Here is a 12,396-nt window from a genome sequence, read left to right on the forward strand (position 1 = left end):
ATGCTTTCAGGCAGATCTGCAGCCGAGCTGGGCCGGGGCTGGGCTGGGGGTGGGCGGGTAGCAGGCTCTGCTCCCTTGGGTATGCAAAGTTCTGATAATTTTCCACCTGCCACCTTTGACCTGCTCACCATACTTCCAGTTCCTGTCAGTGTTATAGGAAGATGCATGTTGGGCTTCAGAGGGCAGGCCTGGGGCAAAGGTAGGAATGCCCATCAGGACAAGGGTCAGACCCCAGATCTGCCATTTCCAAGCTGCGTGCCTCTGGCCATAGCACTCAGGGGCTCGGAGCTTCATTTCTGAATCTGTAACATACCTGGGGACAGCACTTGGAAACAGCTTAGCCCACGAGCAGCCCGGAGAGACAGCAGAGACTCAGTAAATGCTCATGTCCTCCACTCACTGTCTCGTGAATGTTTGCACTCCTGGGACCCAAAGGACAGAGCAGAAGGCACTTAGGTCCAAGTCTCCCACTTTCCACTTGGGAAAATCGAGGCTAGGAGAGGGGAAGGTGCTTGCCCTAACTTCTGCCCTTCCTAACCCCTACTGCATCACTACCTTCATGGTGCTTAAGGAGAAATGGCATGTTGGACATGTTTCTTAGGGATACCCAGAAAAAGTCTTAGCTGCTCCTTTTTCCAAATTTCTGAGAAAACCAAGCGTAAGGCATAACCAAGAGGGAACAGGGACCAGAAAGTGGTATGACGTGGTGGCTTTCCAGAAGAGGATGTGGAAGCACCTGGAATGGTAGGCTCACAGAGCAAAGATTAAGCAGGTGCCCCTAAAAATCTGTGCGGCTAATGTGGTGGGGCCGCTAAAGGAGTGCGCTCCTGGGGTCTCTGCAGAGTGAGTGCAGTCCCTGAAGACGGGGTCCTAGCAACTGCTCCTCCAAACGCAGGAGTGCACATCTGGGTATTCTCCTTGCATCCCAAGGCTGAGGGATTCTCTCCATCGCCGCCCTCGGCGGGGACCATGTGGGATGCCTCTGACCCGGCCCCCGTCTCCCACAGGTTTTTATTCTCTCTCGGTGAGACACAGGCAGGTGAAGCATTACCGCATCTTTCGCCTGCCGAACAACTGGTATTACATCTCCCCGAGGCTCACCTTCCAGTGCCTGGAGGACCTGGTGAATCACTATTCCGGTAAGAAGCACCCCATGGGGACAGATCAATGAAGCCCCTCTTGGTTAACTGCCCCGTGGTGCCTGTGTCTAGGACAGGCACGGGTCCCCGACTCGTGCCAGGTGACTGACTTGGCTCTCACCCTGCTCCCTTAATCTGCTCTTTTCTTGTTAATGCAGATTGTAGGTTTCAAGTTAAAACAGGCTGCCTGCGAAGGCTGCGTAAGTAGGTAAAATGCAGCTAATCTCGACCTCACCCTCACCCTCTTTCCACCTGCAGATGGAAAGAAATAGAATACCTCAATATTTGCAATGGCAAACTATTGGCATTTCCTTGTGGACCCCTGAGGTTTTGTTTGGAAATGCCACTCATGTCCCTTCCTGCCTGGCAAAATCCTCCTCAGCCTTCGAGGCAACAGGAAGCCACCTTCTTGATATGTGTTAGGAGTCAGGATCAACTGCCTGTCTTCTCAGCTCCTATAAGTGCCGGCCTTTCCCTCGAATGGGGTCCCTCTGCCTCATGACCGAGTGAACTGTGTCCTAGTCTGGCTTTTCTGGCAAGCTCTAAAGACCGGGGCTGCACTTCGTTCCTGGAGATGCTTCTCCAGGCCCAGGAGGGAGGTCCCAGCGTTCCACACTGGCCAGGATGGGGAGCGCCCTCCAAGACGGCAGCAGCAGAGAGGGTTTTGATGGAGGTGACAGGGAAGAGTAGACTCAAAAGAGGAGATCAGAGTTAGACTGTGACAGGCCTGAATGCCAGGTCAGGAGGTGACATTTTACCCATGGGATAAGGCGGAAATAGTAAAAAGTTGGCTCTGGAACTTCTGCGTTCACATCCCAGATCTTCTGGGCAACCCCGGGCTTGTTGTTCGCCTTTATGCCTTGGGGTGTTGTGAGGAATCCTCGGGATAGTGGACGGAAAGCGCTGAGGGGAGGGCCTGACACGTAAAGGTGGGCTCCTGCTCACATTGGCCGCTGTCCCCAAGACCACGACTCCTCCTTCCTCCTCCCTTCCCCTGCCTGTTGGAAGGAAGAGGAAGTTGCTCTCACGTTGTATGTGTCTTCCCACTTCCGGTTCCAGACCTCACACCCCTGGGTATCTTTGCTAGCATTCTACAGGGTGTGGGGTCTTGAAGGGCGTTTCAAGGTGAAAGGAGCCCACAGGGCTTGGGTTATCACACCTGCCCAGTGAGAAGAAGGGCAGGACATAGAGGCGGAATGGTCTCTTGGGAGACACAGGCCCAAGCTCGGAGCCGGGCTCTGGGAGACATTGGGAAGAGACCCCCATCTCTCAGCTGCAGCACCCCGTTCATGCAAGGTGGATGCGAACAGCCCCCTGGCAGGTGGTGGCAATGACTGGCTTGTTCATGTAACGTGTACCCTAATGTAGCGTAATTACGGAATGGGGCAAATGCAAAATAAGTGATACCAAATGTGACTTCTTTGGTGCCTGGAAACCTAGCAGCTTAGCTAAAAATGAAAGAGGAAGGGAGTCCTGGAGATAGTCAACTTTTACTGATTATGAGTAAAGGTTGGTTGTGGTATTTGGCTTTTAATAACAATCATCAGAGGGGTGGGGAGACCATAAGTTTTGCATAGACAAAAGCAAACATGAGAAGGATGCTGCTCCAGCTGATTGTACAGCCTGGGAGACCCACGCGGCGTCCAGGCCAAGAGCACCCGAGCGGCTTGCCCCAGTGCAAGAGCAGTGCCTTCCAGAAATATGTCCCTGGCCACTGTGTCAGGGGCTTCCTGTGCCCCTGGGGACCCCCCAAATGGAAACAAGGTGGCCAGTTTAACCTCCCTCCAGATTCTACCCAGAGACACAAAATCAGAAAAATTTTGTGCTAAGGGCTCTGAACAGACATCTTAGTGTTCCAGGTGGCTTATATTTATTACCTGGTGCCCTGGGAAAATTCATTAACATCTTGGAGCCTCAGTTTCTTCATCTCTAAAATGGGGACTTCAGTCCCCATGCCTCTTATGAGACTATTGTTAGGACCAAACACAAAACCATGAGTGTAAAGGTCTGGCCCCTAAAGATCCCAGGCATGGTGGTGACTGAGAGGACAGAGGAGGTCGGGCACAAGTCCCCAAATATGGCCAGGAAAGCAAAGGGCTGAAAAGGGGGACCCCTGAATGTAGAGTGGTTGGGAGCCCAGGTGTGTGAGAGGAATAAGCATTCTGGAAAATTCTACAGAGTGGGGAAACTGAGGGGAGTGTGTCCAGACCTCAGAGGCAGATAGGACCTCTCTCTCCCCCATTTTGGAGGTAATGGATTGCCTTCGGAACAAGTATCTGGTTCCAAGTCGATGAGGCAGGTTCGGATCACATCTCTGTGACCTTGAGCAAGTGACCTGAGCCCAGGGATCCTCCTCCAAGTGGGTGTAAAAATATTGCCGCTCAGAGCTGCGGGGGCCGCGCTGAGATGAAGCGTGGGGGTTAGCTGAGCACTGCGCTCAGGTGGGGTGCTGGAGGTGTTGGTCCTTCTACTCTTTGTGGGGATTCCGGCTCGCCCTCAGGGTTAACCTCTCACAAACCCCCTCCGCCCCGTGCTGTCTCCTGGCATCGGTGGCTTCAGTCTGCGTCCAGCTCCATCTCCCTCACCTCCTAACCTGGGAGGTCGTTTCAATTTCCAGCCCAGGACAGGGCATTATTTCAGATGCACATCCAGTTAAGCTCCCCCTAATCTCAGGGTCCAATCTCGCATTTTTCGACCAATGTGGGTGGACATTTGAGTTCATGGTGAAAGTCTGACCGAACACCAAGAAACAAGGCATTACTGGCTGCCACGCTCTGCTAGCCTGGGTTTGCTTCTTCAGCTACAACCTCCTTTTGTTCCTTGGCAAGAGCACCCAGAGCTCCCTAAATAAGTTGGGAGGCGGAGATGGCCAGAAGTAAATGTGCTCCCTTAAACCTGGCCAGGGGGCTCTGTCCTGCAGCAAGCCAGCAATGTCTCATGTCCTCGGCCACTCCGTGCCCCCTGCACTGGGGTCTACAACCTGAACAAAGCCACACGGGATTTTCTCTGTCTATAAGAACATTTGAGGGGCGCCTAGGAGGCTCAGTCAGTTGGGCGTCTGCCTTCAGCTCAGGTCATGGATCCGGGAGTTCCAGGATCTAGCCCTGCATTGGGCTCCCTGCTCAGCGGGGGGGTCTGCTTCCCACTCTGACCCTCCCTTGTCTCATGCTCTCTGGTTGTCACTCTCTGTCTCTCAATTAAATACATAAAATCTTTAAAAAAAAAAAAAAAAGTCTGAGCACAGCCAGAACCAAAGCTTTCCCACAGCCACGGGAGGTGGAGGCTAGAACCTGATGCTCCTGGAGAGATGAGCGACCCTGGGAGGGATGTTAGGGGGGAGGGGAAGCAATGGATTATTTAATTTTCATTCTCTTTGTGCATGAGCATCCAGGCTAGAGAAGAGAGATACTTCTTCATTTTTTCCTTTGTCCACTTTCTCTTGTTTGCCTTTATCTTTGTCTAAGTCTTCCTCCTTCTTTTCTGGTGTCTTTTCTTTTTTTGTTCTGTGTTTACTTCCTCCCCCTCCCTCCCTCCCACCTTTCTTTATTCCTGCCTTCCTGCTTGTTCCCTCTTCCTTCCTGTTTTCTTTCTGGGCGTGTTCTATTCTCCTGTCTTCCTGCACATGCATGAGCCACCTGTGCAGGAGGATGCGCTGTTCCTCGGACTTGGACCCCACCTTACACATGGCGCACGTGATGGAGCCATGCTCGAGCGTGAAACCCTAGAGGCCGGGCCTCCTGTCAGCTGTTCTCACTTGTTAGCCTGTCCTCTCAGTGTGTGGTCCAGGAAACTGAGGCTCGGAGAGGGTCAAAGGGATTCACAATCAGGGGCGTAGTTGAAATCCAAATCCAAGTGTAGTTGATCCTGGAGCCAATCTTTTTTTTTTTTTTTAACAGTTATGTAGTCAGTTTTATCTTTTTTTTTTCTAATCACACTTTTTGGTTTGAATTTCATTTTCTAAAGGCTCCATGACAACATGAGGTTATACAAAGAATGTAAAAGATTCAAGAAAGTCAGTCAACATTCCTAGCTGCTACGGCCTCACTTCCCATTTAATCCTTAACCTATGCTAATTAAGATGTCCTTCTCTTCATTTCCTGGCTGAGCAGCCACCTCTTTACCTTCCACAACTAGAGGCTAGTTTCTAGAAGGTGTCTTCCCATTGGCCCTTCCCGGAACTTCCATCTCTTGTTTTTTTTTTTTTTTACTTTTTTATTGTTATGTTAATCACCATACAGTACATCATTAGTTTTTGATGTAGTGTTCCATGATTCATTGTTTGTGCATAACACCCAGTGCTCCATGCAGAACGTGCCCTCTTTAATACCCATCACCAGGCTAACCCATCCTCCCACCCTCCTCCCCTCTAGAACCCTCAGTTTGTTTTTCAGAGTCCATTGTCTCTCATGGTTCGTCTCCCCCTCCTATTTCCCCCTCTTCATTCTTCCCCTCCTGCTATCTTCTTCTTTTTTTTTTTCTTAACATATATCGCATTATTTGTTTCAGAGGTACAGATCTGTGATTCAACAGTCTTGCACAATTCACAGCGCTCACCATAGCACATACCCTCCCCAATGTCTATCACCCAGCCACCCCATCCCTCCCACCCCACCCCCCACTCCAGCAACCCTCAGTTTGTTTCCTGAGATTAAGAATTCCTGGAGCAAATCTTACTGCTTCATGTGCTCCTCCTCTGTACAAGCAGGAGTACATATTCAGGGCACATAAGCACAGTACATATTCAGGGCACATTAACATTTCTTAAGCAACTGGATACCTGACTCTCCACCCTGCCATGCCTCTTTCCTATCTTGGCCTCAGTTTCCCCATGTGAACAACCAGGGGGCTGTACTGGATGGTCCCTCAGGCCCCACACCCCACGCTGGCTGGGGCATCCCAGGGTCACTGACCAGTTGTCTGCTTCCCTCCTCAGAGGTGGCTGATGGCCTCTGCTGTGTGCTGACCACACCCTGCCTCACTCAGAGCACGGCCACCCCGGCCGTGAGGGCCCCTGACTCACCTGTCACCTTGCGCCAGAAGAACTTCGACTGGAAGAGGGTGCCCAGGTGGGGTGTGTGTGTGTGTCCTGCATGAATGTATGACCCCCAAACCTGTGTGAGAGCCTGACAGCTGAAAATACAGGAGGCTACAGCCCTCGCTGTGGAAGGCTGAGCGGGACACTGCAACCCACAGAATCCCACTGTCCCCTGGGAGACCCTAACCCAGCTTCAGGCCTCACTGCCATTGCATTTCGTAGGATATCTGTAGTTGGGAGTAGTGAGTTATCTTAACCAAACACTGATCCTGACATTCCATTGGCAAATTCAAAGAAAATCAGAGATCAGAATTGCCTGGGAGATGAAGAAAATCTACTCTTCCTTGTAAAAGTCATAAAGAAATATTCATTCAAATTTGCAGTTGGAAGTTATAGCCATTCAAGTTAATGGTGGTTCCGAGAGGTTAAGTGATTTCTCCAAGATCACATGGCAACAAATGTAAGAAGCAGAATTAGGACAGTAAGTTAGAGAAATATTAACCAGGCTTTTTTTTCTTCTTTTTTTCCTTCTCCCATCTTCTTGTTCTCCCTCTCTCTATGCCCGTCTCTTCTTTCCCTTCCTCTGTCCCCATTCTTTGCATTCACAGACTGCAAGAGGACCCTGAGGGAGCCAGGAACCCACTTGGTGTAGATGAGTCCCTTTTCAGCTATGGCCTTCGAGAAAGCATCGCTTCCTACCTGTCCCTGACCAGCGATGACAACACCTCCTTCGATCGCAAGAAGAAAAGCATGTCCTTGATATATAGTGGGAGCAAGAGGAAGAGCTCCTTCTTCTCATCACCACCATATTTTGAAGACTAGCCTGAGAACAGACACCATCGTGTATACCCAAAATAACAGAGGTTGGAACTGTCACCTGGGATCTGGCAGGGAGGCATTGTTCCCTGGCCCCTAGGGAACCGCACATCTTCCAGAAGCCAAGAAGACTCAAACTCACATCTTCTCTGTCCACATCATGACAAAGGGAACCCCTCCCTGGTGTCTGATCAGTACTGAGACATCACGAAACGTTGAATCACGATGTGATTGGGGAACATTTCAGAAGAGCCCCATCTATGTGTGTGTGCTCGTTGTGTTTGTGGGAAAGATAAAGACATTATCTCACAAGAAAGTGCACAAGACTGTTCAACGAACTGTCCAGATGATCACACTCTGAGCTCATTGGAGATAACTCTGGAGCGAGAAAAGCCTGGGAAGAAGATGAGCCACAAACTGCGGTCTGGCCAGTCCAGGTTTGCAAATGGGTCCCCCGCCACGAGCTTTTCTAACCAACCCAGAAAGAGACCTTTGGTATGCAGCTCCTCTCTTTTTAAGGGAACTCAGTGACACTAAATGTTAATCTTCCTTATCATCCCTGAATCAGGAGATCCCAGTGGCCTGCTGCTGCCAGGAATCAGACAGCCTCCCTGTCTGTAGAGGGCGAGGCAAAGGGGAGAGAGGGAGGCTGCTTGTGGGAAAATGGGAGGGTCGCCTTGGAGCTGTGCAAGCTTTCCTGGTCTCCTCAGCTGTGGCTTCGCGGCACAGAAAGAGCTTCTCTGACAGGCTGGGACTCTTGCCAACAAAAATGCATCAGTTGTTTACTCATGATTGCCCGAAGAGCTAACTGTGTTAAGTCCCGCGTCAGGTTGAAAGAAAGAAAGAAAGAAAGGGAATAAAAGAAAAAAGGATCAGCAGAGGCACCCACCGTGTAGACAGGGAGAAAAATCTACAGACAAATATCGTGAAAGTGGGTTGTAGAAGGAAAAATCAGCTCATGGCTCCGGGGGGACTGGGTCAGGCCATGGTGGCCCATGAGCTCATGCCTCAGCTGCACCTTCGCAGAGGGTAAGTGCAGCTGGATTGAGTAGGCGAGAATGGTTGGCCTTTTTGGAAATGGCAAATTGACTAAATTCTAAAGAATTAATTCTAATTCTAAAGGATTAATTCATTTATGTGATTTTTCTCTATCATCAGTATTTTATTCTAAGAAGGGCCTGGCAGCCACATGAAGAAAACTGCTGAGCTCCAGGAAAGAGGGGAGGCAGAGTGGCTTTAATTCTGTCCTACTAATTTTAAGAGATGAGAGAGAAAGCACAGCAAAGTTCTAGAAAAGGAGAAGTATTTATCTTGAGGCCGCCCATCCGGATCTTGTTAGGAAGGGGGCTGCAGATGCACCCATGACTCATTTTCCCCTGTTGCAAAGGGATTCGGCGGGGAGGGGTACCCGTGGAACCCTTCGCTGCCTGATACGAAATGTCTGTCTGTTCACCACACGCATTCCGTAGATCTGAGATCACTGTGCTGGTGTTATGTGTATATGCATTTACGTGATTTTCTGTATCATCAGACTCTTGTGTGTTTATACAAGAAGACATTTACGGTTTCCCCCAAGAGCCCCTAAAGGCCATTTCAAGGGGCCAGCCGATGTGTGGGAAATGAATATAACACTGTGGATGCTGACTTCCACCACAAGGGAGGGTGACCTCGCAAAAGCCAGATGTTTGTACGGTGTCTTATGCATTGTTTTCCGTTGTAACTAGTGTGCTGGGAACTTTTGGGGAGCACTCAGAGGCATTTCTAACTGGGAAGCATTACACTTTGCTAAATCATGTATTTATTTCTGATTAAAATATACCTAATAAATATTTAACCCTTGGCATGTGGGGAGACCTTTCTGGACGAGGTGGGTGGGTGGCTCATTCGGAACCTTCTTTGGGTCTTGAATTTTCAGACAAACTTGCCCCTGGAGAGAGGTGAGAGCAAGGAACACCAAGAAGAACCGCACTGGTTAGCAGCTCAGCTTTTTCTTGAAGTGCAGCCTTAAGAAAACTGGATTTTGTGAATTTGGAGGGTGTCTTATCAAACTTGAAGGTGGACACAGGGGGTCAGGGGAGAGAACAACTTCTTAGCAATTGCTATGAGCATTCTGCCTCACCTAGGTAACTTCTGCGGATCACTTGTGATACCCCGGCTTTCTGTTTTTCCAAGACTTTATTTCTACACATATTTTTCTGGACACCTACTAAATGCCAGACATGGCTCCAGACACTAGGGCTGTAGCAGTGAAAACCAGATGAGGTCTCTGATATCATGGAGCTTGAGATCATAAATAAACAAGAAACTTTGTCACGGCAGGGAAGGTAGTGCAGAAATTAACCTGGGCTGCTGGACCTGAGCGTGACGGGGTGAGGACTCATTTACCTAGATGCCTGCTTAGGAAAGGCCTCCCTGCCAGTGGATGCGTTTGAGCTCCCATATGAGCTGAGGCCTGAAAGATGAACAGCAAACAGCCAGGCAAATATCTAAAGGAAAACCGAAGGCAGTAGAGTTAATTGAGGTGATTCCTGTGGACAGGAGCAAGGCTGCCTGTGGAAGAAACTGGAAGAAGTGCTAGAGTGGCTGGGCTGAGTGAGCTAGAGTGAGGGGCGGAGGGCTGCCAGGAGGGAGGCAGGTCCTGCAGGGCTCTGGATGGAAGCGTCAGGAGCTTAAGGTGAATTCTAGGAGAAAGGCAAAGCCTTGGAAGGATCTAATTAGGGGAAGGTTATCATTTCATCCACGTGTTTTAAAGAACATACTGGTTGCTGCGAAGAGAATAGATTTTTAAAATTCTGGTGTTGTATTATCTACTTGACACGTAGTGAATACTTGCAAGCTCTAAGACAAAAGAATGCAGGATTTCAAAATAAAGGGTTGGAAAATTTTTCACGCAAAAATGAACAAAGGGCAAGTGTTGAATTTTGAGGCAAAATGAAATTGAAGGCAAAAATAAATTGTATGGTGACTAACATAACATAATAAAATAAAATTAAATTAAAAAAAATAGTTTAAGGGCCAAGAGAGATGTTACAAAAGATGAGACATTAAGAAGATAGTAATGACCGAACCTGTGTTAATCTAACAATACAGTTTCAAAATATATTAAGCAACTACTACAGGGACAAATAGATAAATGGATCATTTTATTTGGTGATTTAAACACAACTCTCAGAAACGGAGAGATCAAGCAAAGATAAGTAGATAGGCAGATAGAGGATTTTGATAACACTGTACAACTTTTCTGCCAACCAGTGAAGAATTCATTAGGTCTAATAAATTTCAGAGTCAGCCTTCTCCAACTCAGGCTCCATGATAATAATGAAATAAAATTAGAAATCAATTTGCAAAAGGATGGGTTAAAATCCTATGCATCTAAAAGCTTAAAAAAAAGGGATGCATCTCCTGTGGTTAAGAAGAACATAATACAAGAAAAAATCAAAGACGTAGAAATACAGGACATGTCACTACTTCTCCAAATGTCCAGGGCAGAGCTGATACAACAGTAAGAGGGACATTTATTGCTTGAAACCCATTGACCAGAAAACAAAGAATGACAAGTAATGAGCTCAGATTTCAACTCAAGAAGCTCACAGAACAACTGATTGTCAAAGAAGCGAGGAGAAAGCAAAAGTTGACAAAGGTAAACATGGATGAAATAAGAGCTTTATAGTCATAAAGAAGACTCAGAAAGCAAGACATTGTTTAAATAGTAAGATTGATATGATGAAGAAAAGCAGGAGCAAGAATGACCATGTCAAAGGAAAAGAAAGGCCGATGAGCTGCAGGGCTGCATATAAGGAAAGGACCTCTGCGGGGGAGGGCACCCTTGCCTCCCTCAGTCAGCAGGGCTGGCCCCTCTCCCTCTGTCCCCTCCCTGCTGTCCAAGCTGCCCAGACTCCACCCTGCAGATGGGAACAAGGCCCTCAGATGGCAGAGAAACACCTAGAAAGAACCCATGCCCCCAGAGATCATGAGACACTTTGGGAAATATTATGATAAAGAGAAAGAAAGAAAAAGAGAGAGAGAAAAAGAAACATATTTATTATTTAAGCTCCTTAAGTGTTGGATCTTTGCTAGAGCAGCTGAGCATTTTTGTCCAAAGGGTATAGAAATCAACCTGCCAAAATTTACAGATAATGAAATAACGTCAGAAAATCCAGTGGAGCCAACAGACCAAGTATTGGAAGTGGTAAGAAGGCTCAGCAAATTTGGAGCCGACTTTACTCCCCTACGCCAGTACTGACCAGCTGGAAAGTTCAATAAAATATATGACATCATTCATAATGCCAACCAAACTAGGACACACAGGTAGGGACTTGCCTACAATGATTTCACAAAATTTTTGTGGAGAGAAGTTCAAAATGCTATGAAAAGACCCAAGAGACAAAAATCATGTTTGTGGTGATGGTGTCAACCAGATTCACGGATGTGAGATTTCACATCATAAAAACATAGTTACTTTTTTGAAATTAATTGAAAAATTCCATGAAGATACACTCAAATTCACATCAGGACTATTTAAAGACAATCAATAGATATATCTTCATATATAGATGAGAGTATTGGAACCCATGAGCAGTTCAGTCAATTTTAATTAAGAGAAACGGAGAAGAAAGTGCTCCAACTATGAGGTTTGTGCAAAAACAGGAGAAAACAGTGCTCAGGCCCCTCCCCTAGTGTTATGGAACTCAGCACGGGCTTTGGTGCCCTATTCCACCCAGGGCTGTGCGAAGCATTAAGGAAATTCTAAGACGAAAAGCTCACGGGCCCTGTCAAGCTTTCAGTCATAACAGAATTGGAGTAAGACGCGCTAGAAAAATACCCAGTGTGTAAGACAAGGCAGGATTCCTAAAAAATTGCCAAATAGAAGTCTCTTCACCAACGTGAGAATTGTTCTGTTTTAAGAGATGGAGAGAGGCTTAGAGGGCACCATTTCAGCTGAGCCCTGAAGAAGGGAGTGACTTTCCAGGTGGAGAAGTGGACGTGCCGACCACAGCATGGCAATGGAAAGATATGGAAGAAGGCATGGCATTTTCTAGGAATGTCGATACTAGTGAGCCTGGAGTGCAGGGTTCCTGCAGGAATGAAGCAGGAAAGGAGACAGGAATATGTAGCTTGAGGCCAATTCACGAGGCCTGGCACTCCCTCAGGGAAATGGTGTAGGAGGGCAATGGAAATCTCTTCTGGGGCCTGTGAATCATACCGCAGACATGACCTCCTCTGTCTCCTCTCAAAACTGGCCAGGTCATCAGAGCCACAGAGCGCATGCTCGCGACATGTCACCCCCTCTTCCTTCTTCAACCCAGGCCCTGGAGGCAGGTGCAAATTCCCCTGACCTGCTTTGGTTTGGAGCTGCCCTCGCTTAGCAAGGCAAGGGGAACCTGGATTTCTTGAGTTCCTACAGTG

At 48.0% G+C, this 12,396-nt stretch overlaps 1 protein-coding gene across 1 annotated transcript in view; it reads left to right on the plus strand.

Moving 5' to 3' along the window:
• The window catches only part of SLA (Src like adaptor), a 34,501-nt gene extending 25,668 nt beyond the window's left edge, over nucleotides 1-8,833 (plus strand). Inside the window, exons 6-8 of the mRNA XM_036091138.2 lie at nucleotides 1,008-1,139; nucleotides 6,073-6,205; nucleotides 6,783-8,833. Coding sequence (XP_035947031.1) covers nucleotides 1,008-1,139; nucleotides 6,073-6,205; nucleotides 6,783-6,996 — 479 coding nt within the window. The 3' untranslated portion in view covers nucleotides 6,997-8,833. The remainder of the gene's footprint in view (nucleotides 1-1,007; nucleotides 1,140-6,072; nucleotides 6,206-6,782) is intronic.
• The last annotated feature ends 3,563 nt before the right edge of the window (nucleotides 8,834-12,396 follow it).

The sequence above is a fragment of the Halichoerus grypus genome, chromosome 5 (assembly GCF_964656455.1).
Source record: "Halichoerus grypus chromosome 5, mHalGry1.hap1.1, whole genome shotgun sequence".
NCBI lineage: Eukaryota > Metazoa > Chordata > Mammalia > Carnivora > Phocidae > Halichoerus > Halichoerus grypus.